At 38.6% G+C, this 23,836-nt stretch overlaps 1 protein-coding gene across 1 annotated transcript in view; it reads left to right on the top strand.

The window, feature by feature from the left end:
* The window catches only part of Kpna1 (karyopherin subunit alpha 1), a 54,689-nt gene that overhangs the window by 616 nt on the left and 30,237 nt on the right, over nt 1-23,836 (top strand). The window contains exons 2-3 of the mRNA XM_028752245.1: nt 14,713-14,846; nt 20,041-20,148. Coding sequence (XP_028608078.1) covers nt 14,718-14,846; nt 20,041-20,148 — 237 coding nt within the window. The 5' untranslated portion in view covers nt 14,713-14,717. The remainder of the gene's footprint in view (nt 1-14,712; nt 14,847-20,040; nt 20,149-23,836) is intronic.

Here is a 23,836-nt window from a genome sequence, read left to right as displayed (position 1 = left end):
AACGGCCGCGCGGCGGCGGAGCGGGGTGGGGGTGGGGAACGCTGGTGCTCGCCGTGAGGAACGCCGGTCGGGGCGGGGCGGCGGTGGAAGCGGCGTCGGGGACTGCGGGGCGCCGGGCGGCGGCGCGGAGTCTGCGCGCCGCGCTAGCTTGAGGGCGGGGGCGGGCGGCGCGGAGTGCGGTGGCTGAGGCCGAGGCGTGCGGGGCCGATCCGGGAATTGGCAGGTTACCACCGGGGCCGGTGTTTGGAGGGAGGTGGGGGTGGAGACGGGAGCCTGCAGTTTACAGATGTCATAACTACGCGGGCCTGGAGCTGCTGACGGGGGTGTGGTAATTATAGCAATGACAACTTGGTCGGCTGTGTGAGCGGTGATGCGAGGGAAACCGCCAAGCCGTAGCTGAGGCTCGCATTGGGAGCAGAAAACTAGAGGGTGACTGGGATCAGGGACGTCGGCAAGAAGAATCTGAGGGTCTAATGCAGCTGCTTCCAAACTACATTTCAATGAAAAGTTTCAAATGAATTGATTTTAAGGCTTAAACTTCGGGTTGGTTAAATTACTATCAGAATCAGCCACCGAGAAATGCTTTTGAAATATTTAACACTATCGTCTGACCTTTCTCCCCCTCTTAAAACAGTTCCTTCAAACACCATCTCCTCCCTCCTCCTCTAATTCGTTTTTTGAGACTGTTTTTTGTTTGGTAGGCTGACTTTAAGTATCTCATCCTGCCCCGACCTTCGGGGTGGCAGGATTTCAGATGTGCACTACGCAGTCAGCTCAGCCTATGACTAAGTAGGTACTTGTCCCCACCTTCTTGCCTGTAGGTTGCTTTTTCTTTGTGTTTGTTTTTGAGACAGGTCTCACTATTTAGTCATAGCTGGCCTAGCATTGGATACATAGTTCTTGGTTGTCTTGAACTCAAAACAATCCTGCCTCAGTCTCTCAAGTGCTGGGGTTACAGGTACAACAACACCATGCCTGCGTGTGTTTATGTGGATTTGTTTGTATAGCTTGCGTATGTTTGTATAGATTTGTATGCATGATGTTTACAGTATTTATTTATTTATTTATTTATTTATATACTTATAGACAGGTCTACAAAATCAAATCTAGAAAACGTACAGTCAAGTAAAGAGTAAAGATACTACCTTAAATCAAACACTTATATTATGCTTATTTCCTTTTGAGATAGGGTCTCTTTATGTAGACTTGGCAGTCTTGAAACTCAAGTGTTGGCATTAAAGGTGTGTCCCACCCTGCCAGGCAATTATGCTGTTTTTATTTTTGTGGTGCCAGGGACCCATTTCCTGGTCTTACATTTACTAGGTTAGTGCACTGTCACCGGATTATGTCTCCAGTCTTTGTATTATGTGCTTTTTGGAGGTCTTCATGAAGTGTTACACATCTTGACTTTAATCTAGAAATGACATATACCAAAGGGAACCACAGAAAAAAAAACAAAATAAAAATTTTTGTTGCTAGTGGTAGGCTCTTTTTGTGTGTATGTGTATGTGTATGTGGGGTATATGCATGAGGGTTGCAGGCACCTGACTGTCCAGGTTCCTGTGCTCATGTGTGTTAATGTGGAAGCTGGAGAAGGACTTCCTCTATTGATCTTTGCTCGCCTGTCTTGAGAAAGGATCTCATTGAATCTGAAGCTTGTGGCTTGTCAGCTTAAGCTGGGTGGCAGGCAGTTGAGCAGAGGTCTGCATATCTCTGCTCCCCAATACTGTGTTTACAATCATGTACATCCATACCCCTATTTTTTTTTAATTGGGTGTTGGGGAGTGAAACTCATATCCTCATCATTTTCCAGCAAGAGCTCTTACCCACTGAGAAATCTTCCCAGCCTTGGCTTTCTCTTTTAAAAAATAATTATATGTGCATATGTTAGTGTATGCTGCATGTGTGGAGTTGCCTGTGGAGGTCTCTAGAAGAGGGTTGTTTTGGATCCCATGGAGCTGGAATTACAAGCAATTGTCAGCTGTCCTACATGGATTCTGGGAATCAAATTTGGGTCCTCTGGAAGAGCTGCAAAGTCTTAATTATTGAACTACCCCCTTCAGCCATTGCCTCTTCCCTCCCCCTCCCTTAAGTGCAGGATCACTTGTATTAGACTAATTTTTTTTTTTTGCAAGCAGTATTGTTTCTGTGTTGACTGGTAGGCTCAGTGGGTTCAATATTTATAATTTTCTTCAGTTTCTACTATGTCAAAAATTGTTTTATATCTGTCATTTTCCTGAGATATTTTGTTGTTATCTGTTGCTTGCAACTATTTTATCATCTGACCTTTTTCCACGAGTGGAGAGTAGGATTATATCTTTTCATCCCTAGGGCTAGCAACAGTACTTGGGAAGGAGATACGAAGTCAGGAATTCAAAGTTATCCTCAGCACAAAGTAGGCCTACTTGGCCTTCATAAATCAACCCAAAAGTTAAGACCTTTGATTGGTTCAGTGACTGACTTATTGATAAAAATAATCCCTTAATACTCTTGTTTTTTTGTTTTGTTATCTTTGTATTTTGTGGGGCTTGTAAATTTAGGTGTAACAATCGAAGAAAACATTGGCCATAACAGTTAATTCAGCTTAATTGAGCTAATTTCTCTCTTCCCTTGATGCAGTACAGATAGGACTTGTGTTAGGATTGTGAAGTAGTCCATTGAAAGTGTGGGAATGGGGAATGATGAGCTGTAGTTTTTGTTTGTCTTTTTCTGAAGACCTTAGTAACACTGCAAAATAGACCTTAAATTGAAAAAAAAAAACCGATTCTGTCCCAATGTTGTAGACTAATTGGAATAATTTTTGAGAGCTGGCAATAATCCAGAATGTGGATAATGGGGATAATCCTCTTCATATAACAAGAATAATGCTGCCCTTCATATACAAAGATAAGTCTGCTTGCTCATCATGAATAGTTTTCCAGCACGAATAAGGATATGTGCTGAGTTTGTCCATGTGTCTCTTATGCTTTGTGACCAACAAGACAGCTTGGGGTCAGAATGAGGGCTTCTAACTGAGGACTAGAGAGACTCACAGAAAGTAGTGAAATTCATTCTGGGTCAACCCTGTCTACATCAGATGTTTTTCAGTTATTATCTTTGCAAAACCACTTTGAGATGTCTTACTGTTTGATTAGGTAACTTGCCCCACTTCACAGTAAGTCGTGGGGCCAAGATTCAAGCCATAAGGCTGTTTGTAATGTTTGTACCAATCATTAAAGCTTGGCTTTATCAGCAGTTCAGTCTTTACATCAGAACAAACTAGAGACCGAACTTATTTACAGTTAAGAGATTGTCTTAAGTTCCTTATTTTATGACCATCAAATTTATCTCAGTTTTAAAATAGGATAACGAGAAAAAACTACCACCTCTGTTCCAGTCTCTATACTTTCACATGCTATTTTTTCTGTTAAGTGTTGCCTAGTTCTATATTGATAAATGTTTTTCTTTGTTTTATTGCCCCTCTCATCCCCTCCCTTTCTTTTTTCTTTTAGTTCTGGGGCTTAAGTGAAGGTCTTTGGATATGCTGAAGCATGTGAGCTACAGCCCTAACCCCTATTGCTGCTATTATTATTGTTATTATTACTGTTAATTATCTTTAATGGTCTTACTGTGTAATCCTAGCTGCCTGGAACTTGCTGTGTAGATCAGGCTGGCCTCATAGTCACAGACCTGGATCCACCTTTCTTTGCCACCCAGAGTACTGGGATCAAGAATTCATCACCACGCCTGGCTCCCCTTCCCATTCTTCCTTTTCCTCTTCCTCCTCTTCTTCCTCCTCTTCCTCTGCTTCCTCCTCTTCCTCTTCTTCCTCCTCCTCTTCCTGTTCCTCCCCCCACCTCCTTTTCTTTTTTATTTTTTTGAGACAGGTGTAGCTCTGGCTGTCCTGGAACTCACTTTGTAGACCAAGCTGGTCTCTAACTCAGAGATCTGCTTGCCTGCCTCTGTCTTCTAAGTGCTGGGACTAAAGGTGTCTGTAACCATGCCAGGCTTTGGATTACTTGTTGCTAGAATAGTTTTAGTGTTGATGTTCTTCAAAGAAAAATATTCCTTGATGTTACATTATCAGCATCACCTAAACTTACACTGCCCCTCTCTTGTCAATGTAGTTATCCTAGGATCTGGTAATATAACTGTAAATATAGCCAAACCATATAGACTACTGTGAGATAATTTCCTGCTAACCAGTAGGAGTCAGTACGTTTTGGGGGGTGGAGTGGCTTCATTTCTTGAGCTCTTTCTAGGAATCATTATCCTTTGTTTTTGGCTTTTTGAGGTGGTCTTACTGTTAAGCACAGGCTGTCCTGGAACTCAAGATTCTTCTGCCTCTCATTTCCAAGTGTTGGGACTAGAGGTATGTGACAAAAAATCCTTGCTCCTTTATTCTTTGAACACAGTGTGGGTTGGTGGTTTCTGTCTGCTGCTCACGCTGTTGTCTTGGGGTCTCTCTGTATGTCGTCCTCATCTTTTCTCCCTGTTCTTTCTTTTCTTTATTCATTTCTTTGGAATATGTCCTTTTTATTTTTGGGGGTTTTTTTGGTTTGTTTGTTTGGTTTTGTTTTTTGAGACAGGGTTTCTCTGTGTAGCCTTGGCTGTCCTGGAACTCACTCTGTAGACCAGGCTGGCCTCAAACTCAGAAATCTACCTGCCTCTGCCTCCCATTGCTGGGATTAAAGGCGTGCACCACCACTGCCCGGTGGAATATGTCCTTTTATAAAAAAATTATTTAATGTATATGAGTACACTAGCTATCTTAAGACACCAGAAGAGGACATCAGATTCCATTACAGAAGATTGTGAGCCATCATGTAGTTGCTGGGAATTGAACTCAGGACCTCTGGAAGAGCAGTCAGTGCTGTTACCACTGAGCCATCTCTCCAGCCCACCCTTTTTATTTTTAATTATGTGTGTGTCTTTGTAGGTATTTGCACATGAGAGCAGGTGGTAGTGTCCTGAGACTTTGCAGTCCCTGTCAAGGAGTCTCAGGCAGTTGTGAGATGCTGTACATGGATCCTGGGAACTGAACTTGTGTCCTCTGCAAGAGCACATTCTTAACTGCCCCCCAGCCCCTCAATATTTGAAGATAGGGTCTCTTGTTGAACCAGGAGCCAAACATTGAGACAGAGTCACTCTTCCTCAGCACTGGGCTTACAGATTTGTGTTTCATATCTGGCCTTTACCTGAGTGCTGAGGATCCAAATTCAAGTTTTCATGCTTGAAAATATCTCCTTGCCGGGTGGTGGTGGCGCACGCCTTTAATCCCAGCACTTGGGAGGCAGAGGCAGGCGGATTTCTGAGTTCGAGGCCAGCCTGGTCTACAGAGTGAGTTCCAGGACACCCAGGACAACACAGAGAAACCCTGTTTCGAAAAAACAAAACAAAAAAAAAAAGATCTCCTCAACCTCTGAGTTTGGAGGTTTAGTTCCTTCCTTTTCTCAAATGTCCCAAAACTTTTAGGATACTATTTTTAACCTTTGACATTTCATATACTCATGTGTGTGTATGTTTGTATGTGTGTGATTATGTGTACAGATTGGTCTAGAAGATAGATGACCTTGAACTTCTTAGATTCTTTCAAGCACCTTCCAAGGCCTGGGATTAAAGCCATGCACCACTATGAAATTATGAAATGCTTTCTTTTCTTTTAAGATAAGTGTTTTACTTTTGTTTTTTAATTTTTTGTTTGTTTTTTAAAATTTATTTATTCATATTTTATGTATATGAGTGCTCTGGCTTCATGTCTGCTGGAAGAGGTCATCAGATCACATGTTTGTGAGCCACCATATGGTTGTTAGGAATTAAACTCAGGACCTTTAGAATAGCAGTCAATTGCTCTTAACCACTGAGTCATCTCTTCAGTGTCTTTTTAATTTTATTTTTATGTGTATGGGTGTTTTGTCTACGTGCATGTCTCTGTACTACCTGATACCCCTAGAGTCTAGAATAGGGAGTCACATTTTCTGGAACTAGAGTTACAGACAGTTGTGAACCACCTGATGTGGGTGCTGGGAATTGAACCCAGGTCCTCTGGAAGAACTGTCAGTGTTCCAAATTTCCATGCTATCTTTCCAGCACCTGAATTTTCTTCTTTAATGTTGGAACCCCAACATGGTAGACAAGAACTGAGTTATGTTTTCATCAGCCCTTTCCCCCTATTTTTTCTTTTCTCTTTTTTAAAAAGAGCATTCCAGGGCTGGAGAGATGGCTTAATGATTAAGAACATTGCCCGTTCTTCCAGAGGTCCTGAGTTTAATTTCCAGCACCCATGTTGGCTCACAACTGTTGCTGCCTTGAAGATCTGATATCTTCTTCTGTGTGCAAATGTCTATACAGACAAAGCAGCCATATGTATACATAAATAAATCTTTTTTAAAAAAGCAGTCTATGGACCCTTAAAAACTGGAAATTTGTCTCTGAGGTTTGGAAAATTTATTATTTCTTGTCCCTTAGGTAAGAAGAATTTTAATGTTGATTGTATCTCAATTTTGACACTCCAGATTATACAGGACACTTTAAATTATCTATCTTCAATTCCTGAGCCCTACTGTCCTTCCTTTCTGTAGCATTGTGGAATCATAGTACTCTATGTGGTTCAGCTGTGACTATTCACAGTTGTAAAATATATATCAAAGTGCATGTGTATGACTTCCTCCATTAGAGACCATTTTTGCCCAAGAAATTTTTATGCAGCCAAAGTATGTAGGTATAATATGAATGAGAAGGTAGACCAAGCATTTTCTGATAATTATTTTATTTATTTTTTTCTAAAGATTTATTTATTCGATGTGTATGAGTACACCATAGCTGTCTTCAGATGTACCAGAAGAGGGCATCAGATCTCATTAGGTTGTGGGCCACCATGTGGTTGCTTAGAATTGAACTCAGGACCTCTGGGAGAGCAGTCAGTGCTCTTAACTGCTGAGCCATCTCTCCAGGCCCCAGAAATTATTTTAAAATAATTCTTTGATATAAATGTACTTTTACCATTTATTAAAGACTAAAGCAAATTTGTATGAGTCGGTTTGTGTTTATTTTTATATGAAGTATTAAATCTTGCCTGAATGTTTGATGTTGTAAGGTGTAGAACATCTTCAGCATTTTTCAGAGTTGATTGATATTTTGATTTTAAAATTAATATTAAAATTTTAAAATTATTTTAAAATTATTTTAAAATTAAATTATTCATGTAAATATCTAGTACAAAATGGTAGCATTATGCTGACAGCTTTTTCAGAAGTGCTTGGAAATTCTGTCCTGATCTTACCAAGCCAAACCTCAAGATGAAGAATTTTTATTTTTAACTTACATAGCAAACTTAAAAAACAAGCCTTCTAATACAGTGCAATATGAAGATACATTGTCATTATCTGTTGAGGATGAACTATAGGAAAATATTACAAGTCTTTGTTTTCTAAAATTAATCATCATGTTTTCTGTAAAAGCAGGTTTTATATGTTTAGTAAAAACACTGCAAAGATGTTAAGAGCACTTGCCATTTGTCCTAGTTAGGGTTACTATTGCAGTGATGAAAACACCATGACCAAAGGAAGAAGGCGTTTATTTAGCTTGAAGGAAGGACAGGAACTCATGCATGGCTGGAACCTGGAGACAGGAACTGTGATGCAGAGGCCATGTAATGGGGGGGGATGCTGCTTACTGGCTTGCTCCTCATGGGTTGCTCAGCCTGTGTTCTTATAGAACCCAGGACCAACAACCAAGGAGTGACCCCCACCCACCGTGGACAGGTCCCTCCCACATCAATCACTAATTAAGAAAATGCCCTACAGTCTTGACTACAACTGATGAATTTGAGCAGATTTTTGATCCATTTAGTTTTGTTTTTAATTGTGCCCTTTGTTTTGGGCTGTTCCTTGTTGGCCTTCAGGTTTGCTGAAGTTCTTTGTGAATGTGACATTTGTTGTTAAGACATTGTTTAGCCTAGACTGGCCTCAAACTAGGGATTGATTTTGCAACCCAGTGAATGGGATTGCAGGCATGTAGCACCATTCAGAGATGAGGACATTATATTTTAATGGTCTGTTTAAAATCAACTCGAAAAAGATGTATGTCATTGTTCTGTTAATTTTGTTCTTTAATCTTTTAAGAAAAACCCAGTTTGTGTGTATGTGTGAATGAGCACATATGTGTGTGAATGCCCTCAGAGGCCAGAAGAGGGTGTTGGAGCTCCTGGAGCTGGAGTTAGAAGTTGTGAACTGTCTGACATGTGTGCTGGGAACCAAAGTCAGGTCTTCTGTAATAGCAGCAAGTGCTCTTAACCACTGAGCAAACTCTTCAGTCTCTTTTTGAGAATACTGATTATAGTTGGTGTGTGTGTGTGTGTGTGCGCGCGCGCGCGCGCGCGCTAGCGCTAGTGTTTTCTTTTGCTGCCTTATTTCTCCTGTGTTTCCATTCTTGTATTTCTTTACTGAGACTTCGCATCTGTTCACTTTAGAGTGTAGTGCCAAAACCAAATTCGAAGCTTTGTGGGTGTGGCTTGTTGATTGAGCTTGCACTGAAGCGCTGTTTCAGACTTTCTAGTTTAGTTTCTTTACTCTGGGCATCTGAAGGGGTTAGGAGGGTTTTGCTTTCACTATCTTCAGAGAACAGGTGAAACAATCTGGCTATTTCAGTGACTTTCAATTGGCAGCCTAGATTTTAGCTTCTATATCTTCAGAGGTACCTGGAAGATCTTGTGACACTTCCTGATTGGTGGGTAGTATTAATCATCTTGTTCTTGTGCATTTGCAGGTTTTCAGTTTTGGCCAGTAAAACCATTTGGGGGAGCAGAGGATTGAAAGAAACTTTGAATACACTCCATTTTTAGGAACCTACAACTCTTAGTTGCTTCTTAGGGTTTATACGTAACTCAGATCTTTCTGATTTTGTAATGATGCTTTCTTGTACTTTTAGTTTTCCATGTTAAAGTCACATTTTCTAATAAGATGGTATGTCATTTCTTATAATGTAATTAAAAGTGTTTGCACTTGGAGGCTGGAGAGATGGCTCAGCAGTTAGAAGCACTGGCTGTTCTTGCAGAGCATGGGGATTCAATTCCCAGCACCTACATGATGGCTCACAACTGTCTACAACTGTAGTCCTAGGGGATTCAGTGCCCTCTTTTCTGTGTGAGCACCAAGCAGCTATATGATATACAGACATAAATGCAGACAAAACATCAATATGCATTAAAAAATGTATTTTGTGGTATCCCATTATTGGTATTGTAGCTTTTAAATGTTTAGTCCATTTAGGATATGTTTCAGGTTTACAGGAGGAGTAGACTGACTTAGCATGCTGGGAATATATAATGTTAGAATATAAAAATAGCATCTTTACTCAGTGACTTTTGGATATAGATTGGCAGAGAATAGAGCTGTTAATTGAGGCAAAAGCATATTCTATGACAAATTCAGAGTAGATCAAAGCAGTAGTAAAGGCATTGTAGGTATGTTTTTTTTGGTTTGTTTCCTGAGACAGTTTTTCTATATAGACCAGTCTGTACTGGAGCTCACTCTGTAGACTAGGCTGGCTGGAGATCCACCTGCCTCTGCCTCTTGAGTGTTGGGATTAAAGGTGTGTGCCACTAGACTTAGCTTAATGTTCTTTGAATGTACACATTGTACAGTCTCCCACAAACAAGTTCTGACTTTTTTGTCTTTAGGACTTTTAAGGGGTTTCTCCTCAGCTAAAGTCATCTTTTTTCTTTAGGAAAGAGAATGACTAAGTAGTTAATTTTTGTGAAAATGTTTTTAGATTTTAGAAATCTAATTGGAAAAATTTTGTTTTGGAACAGGCTCTTTTATGTAGCACAGACTGCTATTGAACTTGCTATGTAGCTGAGGGTAACCTTGAAATCTTGATCTTGTTTCCTCCCAAGTTCTGGAATCACAAGCTTGTGCTACTATGTCTGACCTCTTTTAGGGCAGGACATGAGTTTCTTTCTGTCTGTCTGTGTGCAGTGGTGGCCAGGAGTGTCAGATACTTTGGAGCTGGAGTTACAGATGATCCATTTGACATGGGTTCTGGGATCCTTTGTAAGAGTAGGATGCATTCTTAACCACTGAGTCATCATCTCCCTAGCTGTTCCCTATACTCCAAACAAAGACAAGGTCTTACTAGGCCCTAGGCCTGTAGTAAAGAAGTGTATGTTATGTATGTGTGCGTGTGTGCGTGTGTGCGTGTGTGCGTGTGTGACATAAATGAAAGGATAACTGAAAAATTTGTAAGAGTGAGGATACTTCATTACTGGACTTTCAGTAGTGGACAGAACAATTAGGTAGTAGGTCAGTGAGGAAACAAACTGTAAATCAAGTACAGTATTCCTCCCTTGCCTTTTGGGGAGACATTCTTTTTCCTTCAATGAATATTTGAACCTGGGTAGTAACTGAACCCGTACATGGAAGCATTGCAATATACCAACAATTGATGTGATGACAAAATGTTTAGTTACCAACAAGAAGGAGGTGGATATAGCATGAATGTACTGGACACAGCAGTGATTTACTCACTTGACAGTATGGAGTGAGATAGTGTGAGATTTCAACAACAATGAGAATGATGAGCAGTGTAAAACTTACGATTTACTTATTTCTGGAATTTTCTTTCTTTCTCTCTCTCTTTCTTTCGTTCGTTCGTTCGTTTGTTTTTCGAGACAGGATTTCTCTGTGTAGCCCTGGCTGTCCTGGAACTCACTCAGTAGACCAGGCTGGCCTTGAACTCAGAAATCCACCTGCCTCTGCCTCCCAAGTACTGGAAGTAAAGGTGTGCGCCACCACTGCCCGGCTTCTGGAATTTTCTAGATTTAGTTTGTGGTTGATAATGGTGTCTGAAACTTGGGAAAGCAAAGCCATAGGAAAGGGGAGGGTTACTGTATACAAAACTGAAGCAAAGTTGGGGATATTACTAGTTAGCTACCTTTACAGTAAAAGAATTTTAAAATATGATCAACAGTTGTATCACAATAAAAGCTTAGATGAAAGCATAAAAGGTGTGGATCTGTAGAACAAGCTTCTCACAGAGAGACACTTAGGCCTGCTGACTTCACTCCTAATTCTACCAGACATTTGAAGACTCAGTGCTAAATCTTTACAAAGTCTTTCATTTTATAAAGACCATACTAAACCCTTCTACCAAAGCCAGATAAGGTATTCACAAGAAAAGTTCAGGCCAATATCATAACACAATTCTCAACAGAGGACAAATGGAGTCCAATAGTGAGAAAGACTTAACACATAGTCAAGTGGGATTCTCTTTCCTAGAGATGCAAGATTGGTTTAAAGTCTAAAATATGTTAGTGTAATATATTATTAGTAAAATAAAAGCAAAGAGTACATTTCAGTAGACATAGAAAAAGCACTTGACAAAAATCCAAATTCCTTCAGCAGTAGAAACACTCATATAGGAATAGAAAGGAGCCTCTCAACACAGTAGTGTACACCCATGGAAAGCAGATGGTTTAGTGGTTAAGAGCACTTTCTGGGCTAGAGATATGGCTCAGTGTTAAAGGCCAAGTTCACACTAAAAACATAAGAGCACTTCCTGTACTTTCAGAGGACCTTAGTTTAGTTCCCAGTACTCAAAACCACTTGTAACTCTAGCTCTTGGGGTTTTGATGCCCTTGTCTGGACTTTGTGAGCACCCAAGTATCATAACATATACTCACACAAACACAATAACACACATACACATAAGTTAAAAAAATTTTTAAAAGAAAAATTTCTAGGGTAATGTCATGCTTAAATGGCTGCCTTCCTTGAATGTCTGTTTCCTATTTATGTTCAGCTTTGTATTGACAGCTTTAACCAGAAAAGTTAAAGACATAAGGGTATCAAGATTAGTAAGTGTAAATAAAGTGAGCTCTGCAGGAAATGATCTTGTATATCCACTGAAATACTGTTAACACTAATAGCACAGCACTATTGAAGGATATTTTGGGTTAATATGTAAGAATCATTTGAAAATGGGTGTGGTAATCCATGTCTAAGATCCCAGTCCTTAGGAGGTGGAGTTTGAGGCCAGCTTGGGCTACTTTAAGCACTGTCACAAGAACAGACTAGCAAACAAACAATCCAACCAAACAAAACCCCAGAAGAATAAGTTGTATTTCTATAGATATGTAATGGGAAGCCTAAAATAAAACTAAAATTTGATTCTCTAGGACAAAAAAAAAGAAAAAGAAAAATACTTAGGAATATGCTTAGCAAAAGAAATTAAAATTTATACTCAGAATGGTGTGTAAAGATTATATAGGGAGCTGGAGAGATGGCTCAACAGTGCAGAGCACTTGTTGTTCTTGCAGAAGACCTGGGTTTGTTTCCCAGCACTTACACAGTGGCTCACAATTGTCTGTAACTTGAGTTCCAGGGCATTTAACCCCCTGTTCTGGTGTCCTGAGAGGCACCAGACGTGGTGCACATCTATACAAATAGGCACATACATACTCATTGAAATAAAGATTAAAAAAATTAGCATTAGAAAAATCAAGACTATAACTAGAAAATAAACTTGCTTAATAAACTTGAATGTTTAGCTTGTTATGGTGGCAATACTCTCCAAGTTGATCTATATATTCATTACAGTTCTGTTAGAATCTGAGCTGATTTGTAGAACTTGACAGACTGGTTCTGAAAATTGATGTGGAAGTACAAGACATTGTAATGGCCAAGGTAGTCTTCTAAGAGAACATAAGGAGGAGTGCATATACTTCCTTGTTCTAAAACTTATATAAGGCATTGATAATTCAAAGAGCAATTGAATAGAATTGAAAGGCATAAAACTAAACTATATGTATGTGTGTGTGTGTGTGTGTATATATATACATATATATATGTATGTATATATATATATATATATATATATATATATATATATATATATATATGTATATGACAAACTAGTTATCAGCAAGAGCACTGTCAGGCAGCTGTGTGCTTCACAAACAAAAGAAACTCATTTCTCATGGTTCTGGGGGGCTAGAAAGGACAAGGCCAAGGTTCTGGCACATTTAATCTTTGGCAAGAGGTTGTGTCGTGTTTCATAAATGGTTGTCTTTTCACTTGGCAGAAGGGACAAGCAAACCCTGTTCACATTTTTTTGAGATAGAATTTCTGTCTCAAACTTGGGCTACTAAGTTTCTGTAGCCCTGGCTTTCCTGCAACTCAATATGTAGACCAGACTGGCCTCAACTCAGAGATAAACCTGCTTGTACTTCTTGACTGCCATGCACAACTGGTTGTGTGTTTTATAGAGGAATCAATCTCATATCTGAGGGTTCTGCCATCATGATCAAATCATACTGGACTCACCTCATACTGAGACTTAGGATTTCTTATACAAATTTTGGAAAGTCACAAGCATGCATTCTATAGCAAGTGCCAACCAAGATCATTGAAAGATCACCAAATATCATATGGAAAATTGTTGTATAGGCGTGCAAAAGAATGAAGTTCTAACTTTGACTGCATATCATGTGCAAACATTAACTTGAAATGGACCATTATAAGAGAGAACATGTGTAAAACTGTTAGGAAGATAAGGCTAAGGATTTCTACATATGACAGCAAAAGCATGAATAAGAAATAAATTAGAGATTTCATTAAAATGAATCTGTAAAAACTTTATCTGTATGGATATTTTGCCTGCATGTATGTCTGTGCAACCATATGGGTGCTTGATGCCCTTGGAAGTCAGAAGAGGGCTTCAGATGGACCAGAGCTGTGGACACTAGTCACCATGTGGGTGCTGGGAACCAAACCCAGGAACTTTGCAAGAGTGGCAGCTGCTCTTAACTACTGAACCATTTCTCTAGCCTAAAATTAAGATTTTAAGAGTTTTATCTATAATGAATAAAAAAGACAAAAACCTCTTACAACTCAAGATTGAAAAGATAAGAAGCCCAATTTAAAAATAAAGGATCTGAGAGATACATACTTAGATAGTAATTGTGAAATCTGCTGTACTTCATTAGTCACCAGAAGATTATAAATCAGAACCATGAGATATCACTTTGTACATATTAGGGTGATTAAATTAAAGAAGTTTTATTATCTAAGATGTAGAAAATTGTAACTCACACGAAGTGATGGCATATAAAATGATGAGGCCACCTCAGAAAGCAGTTGGCAGTTTTTCAAGAGATTAAAACAAAGAATTACTATGACCCACAAGACCACTCATAACTATATATGCACAAGAAATGAAAATATATCTGCACAAAATCTTCTTCGTAAATGTTTTTAGAAGTGTAATTCATACTAGCCAAAGGGTGGAAATAACCCTGATGTTCCTTAGCTGATGAGAGATAAATATAATTGTTATAGACATATACAATGGAATATTAGTTAGCCAAAGAAAAAGTTGAATATTTTAGTAAAGCTATTAGAAATAAAATGGGCCTGTGAGATAGACTGTGGGGTAAGATGCTTTCCATTAAGTGGTAGACTGGGGTAAGATGCTTGCCATTAAGTCTGGCAATCTAAGTTCCATCTGTTAGGCTGATTGACCTCCATGCAGTGTGTTGGTATCCTTCCTCCCATTAAACAAATGAAATAAAATTTGAAAATAACCTTTTTGGTGAGTCTGTGTGTGTGTGTGTGTATAATATGTATGTATGTATGTATGTATGTATGTATGTATGTATGTATATATGTATGTTAAAGGCTGAGTTCATTGAATAATAAAACTCTTAAAACTCATCTGTTTTCTCACTTCTTCTAGAAATCATGTCCACGCCAGGAAAAGAGAACTTTCGCCTGAAAAGTTACAAGAACAAATCTCTGAATCCTGATGAGATGCGCAGGAGGAGGGAGGAAGAAGGACTGCAATTACGGAAGCAGAAAAGAGAAGAGCAGGTAAGCCTGTGACGCTCCATTCTCAACTGTCAGTCACCTTGGAAAGTACAGTATGCTTCTGATTTGCCTGTGTTACTGAAGTCTTATGACAGAGCATTGCCTCATTACAAATGTTTGAGAAGTTTGAAGATACAGTTTGAGGGTTTATGACCCTCATAAACTCAAACCTTAACCTGAGTGACTGTCATCAGTGTGCTGTAGCTGCTTCATGTCTCTGTACAGTTCTAATGCCTAATGTTTTGAAGTAAAATTTCAGGGAATACACCTTTTCTTTTCTCAGTGTATTTTGTCCGAAAGGACATTTTGGATAAGGCTTTTAGAATATTAAGATTACATTTATTTAATGTGTATGCATGATGTTTGTGTGGCAAGGTAGGAGTAGACATGTTAGAGCCAAGGATGTATGTGGAAGTCAGAGGACAGCTTGTGAGAGTTGATTCCCTGCCATGCAGTTCCCAGGGTGGTAGTGTCATTGAGCCATCTCAAGGACGCCTTTAATTATTATTAAGTATGAAAATGTGCAAGAAGATAGAGGACTTAGTCTCACTTTTAAAATGCTCAGGACAAAGCTGGTGTGTGTGGTAGGTCTCATCTATAGTTGAAGTGCTTGGGAAGCTGAGACAAGAACGTTGTTCTAGGTTACAGACTGTCTTAAAACAAACAAAACTTAGGATAGCAATTGGTTCAGCAGGTAAAGATTTTTTTTTCTTTGCAGCCTTGTGTCAATGTCAAAAAGTTTTTCACCTTACTGATTGTTATTTTTTTGTGATAGCTTATTCATGTTTCAGTTCTGTTCTAAAATTTTCATAACTTTTTATATTTATTTTTAACTGCTAAAAGCAGAAGCTCAACATCTATAGTATATAAATTGAAAAATATGACCATACTTTTAACTGAAAGTATTTGTGGTTATAGTTGGAAGTTTACTATATTTATTGTATAAAAATCTGAAATTGTGCTAGGGCTTTAATTTTCTGTAATATTGCTCTACTTAAAATCTTAGCTTTGAGGGCTGGAGAGATGGCTCAGTGGTTAAGGGCACTGTTGCTCTTCCAAAGATCCTGAGTTCAATTCCCAGCAACCACATGGTGGCTCATAACTATCCATAATAGGATCTGGTGCCCTCTTCTGGCATGCAGATGCAGATAGAGCACTCACAGACATAAAAATAAACCTTAAAAAGAAAAAACTTAACTTGGAGCCACGTATAGTGGTATACCTTTAATTTCAGTACTTGGGAAGGAGGGGAAGGTAGATACTTGTTTTTTTGGTTTTTGGATTTTGGTTTTTTTGAGACAGGATTTCCCTTTTTTACTCTGGCTGTCCTGGAACTCACTCTGTAGACCAGGATGGCCTCAGGAGTCTGCCTGCCTCTGCCTCCCAAGTGCTGGGATCAAAGGCGTGCGCCGCCATTGCCTGGCTGAAGGTGGATATTTTTAAGTTGGTGGCCAGCTTGGTCTTTAGAGGGAGTTCTAGGCCAACCAAAGAGCCTCCCACCAAGAAATCTTGTCACTTCATAAATTCTGTTTTGTATGGATAAACTGCTAAAACTAATTAGTACTTCAAGCTTGGTTTGTAAGATAGTGAAGATCAGGAAAACGGGAATTCATTTGGTATTGTTGATTCCTCCACAGCTGCCTTGTTATTTATCTGGAAAAGTCACTGCCTTGTGCCAGCAGTTAGGTCTGAGTGAAGTGCAGCAAGCATTTGGTACTTCCAAGAACAAAATGTTAGCTGCATCAATTAGTAGAGTAGAAATTAGTATTTGTTGTGTAGGTAGAATGTATAAATGACCTCTGTCTAGTTCTCAGACTGTTGAAACTAGACATTTTCCTGTACAGAAAGGACCTATTTTGAGTTTACTGAATTACAGATTTTTGCTGACTTGATGTGATTCGGTCATAGGATATTGCTGTAAAGTTCATAAAAAAAACAAAGTGATACAGAGTGAAGGCTCCTTTGACACTTTCAGTTACAAGAAATATCTTCTGGAATAACAAATTGATAAAAACTGGGACTATTGGTGTTTGCCATCAGTTGGCTTGGCTGATGAGTCCAGATGACCTGTTCTGTATCTGGTAGTCATACATACATACATACAGGTCATGATTGTCTGGGCAGTTATATTTTCTTTTTACATTCCTACTTTGTGAGTGATTAGTACACATAGTAGGGTAAGCCAAATAATATTAAAATATTTGAAAATTAACAGGCAGTTTCTCAGGTAAGGTGATTTTAATTTTTGTGGATGTTAAATTTCTGAGTAATTTCTACATATTGGTGAGTTTAAAATGTCTACTGATGTTCCATTGTGGTAGGTAAAGTTTGTTTCTACTAGTACAGCTGTATTCCTGTGTGTATGCAATATCCATCATGGAATTAAGTAGCTACATTTTCTTTTATGTACCTTGGTTTTTTTTCCTGGAGCTAGCTAGCTTTCTTTCTTTCTTTCTTTCTTTCTTTCTTTCTTTCTTTCTTTCTTTCTTTCTTTCTTTCTTTCTTTCTTCCTTCCTTCCTTCCTTCCTTCCTTCCTTCCTTTCTTCCTTTCTTCCTTTCTTCCTTTCTTTCTTTCTTAGATTTATTTATTTATTTTATGTATGTAGGTACACTATTACTGTCCTCAGACACACGAGAAGAGGGCATCAGATCTCATTACAGATGGTTGTGAGATACCATGTGGTGGCTGGGAATTGAACTCAGGACCTCTGGAAGAGCACTCAGTGCTCTTAACCGCTGAGCCATCTCTTCAGCTCTCTTATTTTCTTTTTTAAGATTTATTTATATGTTATGTGTATGGGTATTTTTTTCTGCTTGTGTGTATACATACACACTACATGCATGCAGTACCCATGGAGGCCAGAAGAGGATGTCAGATCCAGGAACTGTGAGCTGCCATGTGAGAGCTATAAACTTGGGATGGCTGGTCCTCTGCAAGAACAATGGATGCTCTACTACTCCATCCCTTTAAAAAAAATGTTTTATTTCTGCATTTTATGTATATGTTTTTTTTTTATGTATGTCTGTGTACTCTGTACATGCCTGGTACCTGTGGAAGACAGTAGAGGCTCAGTTAGATCCCCTGGAACTAGAATTAAAAATGTTCCTAAATCACTAGGTAGGTGCTCAGAGTTGAACCTAGGTCCTCTGGAAGAACAGCAGTGTTCTTTACTATTGAGGTAATCTTTCCAACAGACCTCACTCCCCCACGTGTTTTTAAAAAAAAAAAAAAAAACTTTTTTAGCTTTAACTTTCTAACATTTAGTCATTTCCTTCTATAGCTAGGTTATTCATTTGTTTATGAGACAGGGTCTCACCATTTAGCTTTGGCTATCCTGGAGCTTGCTGTGTAGACTAGGCTAGCTTCTACCCCCTAAATACTGGGACTAAAGGCATATATATATTACTATGTCCTGTTAATTTTTAATTTTAGCTTTGTTTTTTAGTTTAACTTTGTATTTGTGAACTTTTCGGATAATTTTTTGTTTTTTTGTGAGGGAAGTTCTTCCCCAGTATACTTTTTTCTCTTGGATCAGTTAATATTGTTTATCCTGTGCTGTGGACTTGCTGTGTAGCTGTTGTACTGAGACTTCTTTACTGGGAATTTCTTACCTTTTTCTTATAATGATCCTTTCTCCTTAATCTCATGTGTTTTCTAGAACAGTGGTTTTTCAGCTATCTTAATGTTGCCACCCTTTAATACAATTCCTCTTGCTATAGTGACCCCCTAATCATATATTTTGTTGCTACTTGATAACTGCAATTTTGCTCCTATTATGAATCATAATATAAATATTTGTTACTTCCTGATGGACTTAGGTGACCCCTGTGAAAGGCTCCTTTGACTCTCAAACTCCTTCCTTTTGCTGAAGTTAGCCATTTAGTAGATTTTTCAGTAGGGGGCATGTAGAAACTGGGGTCTTGCCTGATAGCTCTGACCTGCCTGGTAGTCACTTTTATTGAGTATACAAGGAAAATTAGTCGTGATTTGTTTGTTTGTTTGTTTTTTGTTGTTGTTTTTTTTGTTTTGTTTTTTTTTTTGAGACAGGGTTACTCTGTGTGGCTCTGACTCTGTAGACCAGACTGGGCTCGAACTCAGAAATCTGCCTGCCTCTGCCTCCCAAGTGCTGGGATTAAAGGCGTGTGCCACCACTGCCGGGTTTTTTTTTTGTTTTTTTTTGTTTTTTGTTTTTTTTGGTAAATGACTATACAGCTCTAAATTAGTGAACTGAAGCAATTACTATTTTGAAGTGTGGATAATACTTAAGTCTTGAGTATTGACATATCAGGTACCATTGTGAGCCTTTTTGTGGAGGTCGTGTCCTTGTGTAGTTCTGGCTGCCCAGGCCAGCCTTGAAGTCACAAAGACCTACAGCTTCTGTCTCCTGAGCGCCCTGCTCCACTCTGAGCATTGTATGAGTTACTTATCCCTAGTCCTTTTCCAAAGCTGCGAAGGTGGTTGACATCACCTGAACCAGTAATGTTGAAAGTTTGTTCTGTAGAGCGTCAGGTTCTAGCTGCATCTAACACTGCTTTTATCTCCTTGAAATTCCTAAACTTTTGAGCTGATTGTCTAGTATGATGGCCGCTTGTTACAATTAATTTGTAGCTAGTTCAAATTGTGATGAGTGGTACAAGCCTAATAGTAAGTTTTGAAGACTTAGACAATATACTGTATAGCCTAGAAAATTAATGAGGCTTTAAAAGATACTGTTTATATAGTCATCCTTTGCTGTCATCGATTCCTAGAGATTGACAGCTCTAGAAACCTCAACACACTATCTATCCTTGAAGATTGTTAAGATGAAGTATTGAATCATTCTAATCGTGTCTTTGTCATTTTTTTCCTGAAGAACTGTGAAGACTGCCTTGTGCCTGTTTCTTACCAAGTGTTGAGGGAAATGACCTCAACATGCCCCAAAGTTATTTTCATCCATGTGGGTTGTTGACATCATCATCATCATTGTCATCACATTTATGTCATGCAGTATCCAGTTTTTCTTGGTTAAGTTTTATGCTCTTGAATACTGGCATAGGTAGTATGGTAGTTAATTGACTCAATTGTAAGATTGTAGACAAAGAAGTCTGAAGTCTTCCTCACCAGGAAACACTAAAGGCAGCACAAAGCTTTAGAACTAAAAGGGTGTTGAATTCCCTTGTGTTAAAATTATATGACTAACATTCTTTTACTTTTTAGTTATTCAAGAGAAGAAATGTTGCTACAGCAGAAGAAGAAACAGAAGAAGAAGTTATGTCTGATGGTGGCTTTCATGAGGCCCAGATAAATAACATGGAGATGGCACCAGTAAGTATGATAAAAAGAACTCTTTGGTGGTATTGTGATGAAGGTAAGAGATGTTGGTTTTTGCTTTTGTTTTTTGTCTTTCCAGTTTAATAGAAAGGTTAAGTTAGTTGGGCATGGTAATGTCTGTAATCCCAATACTGGGGAAACTGAGGAAGGAGGACAGTTTCAGGCCCTCATTGGCCTCATAGATACTGTTTCAAAAACAAAACTATAAAACACATGTGTTGAAACATCTCACTGTACTTCATAATATGTACAGTGAAGGGTGTATACTGTACAGAAAGTACATAAGAGGAAGTACAGAAAGGCGAGGTGGCTCAGTGACAGAAGGCACTTTCTCTGACTCATAAGGTCAGAGAACTGACTCCCTCTTGTCCTGATCACCATATGCACCTATGGCATGTGCACCCTTCCCAAAGTTGTGATATAGAACCAACGTGCATTTGGGAAACTAGATTCTGTATCAGAAGTATTCTGTATTAGATAGTTTTGTTGTAACTTTTTTGTGAGTTCCATAAAAGATAAAAGAAATTATAGTGAAATGGATCAGATTTGTTGAGTTTCTGTGTATTATACTTAATTAAATAATTTTAATTATATAAAATATGCTATGCATTTATGAAAATTAATTAAATCTCATTAAATCCCTTTATAATGAGCAATTAGTATATATGTTTTTTCTTTTTCTTTTTTTTTATTTCTTTTTCTTTGAGACAGGGTTTCTCTGTAGCTCTGACTGTCCTAGAACTTACTGTAGAGCAGGTTGGGCTTGAAATCACAAATTTCCATCTGCCTCTGCCTCACAAGTGCTATGATTAAAGGTCTGCACCACTACTGCATGGCAAGTTATGTGTTTTAAAGATACATTTATTATTTATGTGCATGCGTGTTTTGCCTGCATATATGTTAATGTGTGTGCCTGATGCCCCGGAGGCTGGAAGAAGGTGCTGAATTCCTTGGATTTAGAGTTAGAGGTGGTTATGAGCTGCCATGTTGGTATTAAGAGTTGAACCCAAGTACTCTGCAAGAATGGCAAATGCTCTTAACCGCTGAACCATCTTGTCAGTCCAGTATTTTGAACTGTTAATATAGTTTAATAAAATCACACGCATACATCTTTGTGGTGCTGGGGATTTAACTCAGCCTTTTCAGGCTAGACAAACAGCATTGCCACCGAGCCATACCCCATCCCTGTATATGACTTTTTTTTTTTTTAAAGTATTTGCCATTTCAGTCACCAAATATTTTCTCCTCCTGATAATCACTAATTCTTGTTATTTATTCCTTATGAGAACCTCTGTGTGAAAGAAAACAAATGTTTCCCCCTTTTCCTTTACAAATGGTGGCATGTGATACACTATTGTGTTTTCTGTCACTACATAGCTCTCCAGTTTGCAAAAGAAGTTTCTTTTTAGATTTGACAGAGTATGATTCCTTTTGGAATTTTTAATAGATAGTGAAGTTTTTAGAACATTTAGCTTCACAGCAAAACAGTAAAAAATAAAAAGCAAAAAACCCAAACCAAAACAAAAGCACAAGATTTCCTTTACTACCCTGACTCCCTACAGTTACAGCTTCTCCCTTCCTTAGCTCGATCATCAGAGTGGTTCTTGAGTTAATGAGCCTCTGTCAACATACTTTCTTACCTGGAGCCTGAGGTTTGTTTACTTTTGGATCCTCTCTTAGTAGGATCATACACAGTTTTACTGCCTTGAAACTCCTCTATTTACCCCTCCCTGCTAAAGCCACTGATTATTTTATTCTCTCCATAGTTTTGCCTGTGCCAGGATACCATGGTTAGGATTACATCTTGTGTAGACTGTTGAGGTTGGCCTTTCAGTTGGTGATGCATTTATGTTTCTTTCATATCTATGGCTGGCACCTCATTTTTCACTGGAACTGTACTCTTTTCTTTTATATCATTGTTTTAGAACTGTGCTTTAAGTAGCATTTGAGTTTTATATTCTGATAAATAAATTTTGAAGCAGATAAGGCCTGAACTTATAAGACAATAATAGATAAGGGTTCATGTTCTTGTAACTTACTTGGATAGAAATTTAGAGCTTGGTGGTAGTACATGCCTTTAACCCCTTAACACTTGGGAGGCAGAGGCAGGAGGATCTCTGAGTTTGAGGCCAGCCTGGTCTACAAACTGAATTTCAGGACAGTCAGAGTTACACAGAACAACCCTGTCTCAAACCCCCATCTCCACCCCTACCTCTCCCAAAAAGAAAGAAACTTATATGAGGTGAACTCTGAACAGAGAGAAGCCTAAGTGTCCATGATGCAGCTTAGGTTGAGATGAATTGAGAGAACTCCAAAATAAATCACAGATAACACAGCTCACTAATGTACCATTCTGATCATATGATACCGAAACAGTTAAAATTGAGAGATGAAAAGAAAATGGGGCCAAAGTTGTACATATGTCTCAAAATAAATTCAAACCATATCCATACTACAAGACCACAGTTTAGAAAACAGACTATTTTAATAATAGGAGGTCATTGTTAAACTAAGTATAAATGGGTAAAAATATAAAAAAATGTATGTAGACATAAGTGAGTGCTAAACCTATTTTTATATATATATATATTAGCTATTACTAAGGAAGTATTTCAGTATGCTAATAGTATTTATCTCTGACTGAGTAGTAATAATTATATTCATCCCAATTTTCATTAGAAAACAATTGGAACAATTTTGTATCTTATTGCTCAACTTAGGAACTTGTATACCGGAAGAGCTTGGCCAATGAGCTGCATCCCAGCTCCACAAATGGTGCTCTCAAACATTAATTTGATGAGAATATATTAAGGGATTGTTGGTAAGACTTCTGTGGGAAATATTAGTTTGCCTAGGCCAAGAGGGATTAGGTTTTCCCCAAACACAGAAATTATGGCCTACATTTTAATCAGTTTGTGATAAATCTTTCTCAGGCCTTTAGAAGATCTGTTTGGTGCACACCTTTAATCCCAGTAATTGGAGGGGCAAGCAGGCTGATCTCTTGAATTCAAGCTAGGTCTACAGAGTGAGTTCAAGGCCAGCCAGAACGACACTGAAAAACAGACACACACACAGACAGGGAGTCTGTCTTTTCAACTACTAAAGGGGATTCTAAGTGAGTGTAGTAGTGTTGTTTTTAAAAGATGTCTCTCTGTGTGGGCACTTGTATCTAAGGAGGCCAGAAGTGAGCATCAGATCTCCTGGAATGGGAGTTACAGGTACTTGTAAGTGTCCCAGTGTGAGTTCTAGGACCAGAACTTGAGTCTTTCTGCAAGAGCAGAATGTACTTCTTAGCCACCTCTTCAGAATATAGTATTCTAGATGTATTAGTCAGAGTTTATTGGAGAAAGAACCATGGAGAGGGGCTGGGAAAGGTAGAGGGAGGGAAGGAAAGGCAGAAGGGAAAGGCGGAAAGGCTTTTATGATGGGAGCTGTCAACCAGGTAGTTTAGAGGGTAGGTCAGCAAGCTGGAAACTCAAGAAGTATTGTTGTAGTCCGAGACTGAATTCTCTCCCTTCCAGGAAACTTCAGTCTAAAAAGCCTATAGCTAATTAAGTTCACCCCACATTAGGAAAAGCAATCATAATCTGTTGTATTTGGATGTCTTAATTTAAATGTTAATCACATCTATACATTCGGAGTAACATTTAGATTAATATTGGTCTAGGTAACCTGGTTGGCA

The sequence above is a fragment of the Grammomys surdaster genome, unplaced genomic scaffold (assembly GCF_004785775.1).
Source record: "Grammomys surdaster isolate TR1022 unplaced genomic scaffold, NIH_TR_1.0 125889, whole genome shotgun sequence".
In the NCBI taxonomy this organism is placed as follows: Eukaryota; Metazoa; Chordata; class Mammalia; order Rodentia; family Muridae; genus Grammomys; species Grammomys surdaster.
Note: the sequence above shows the minus strand (reverse complement) of the source record. Positions and strands in the feature narration are given on the sequence as shown.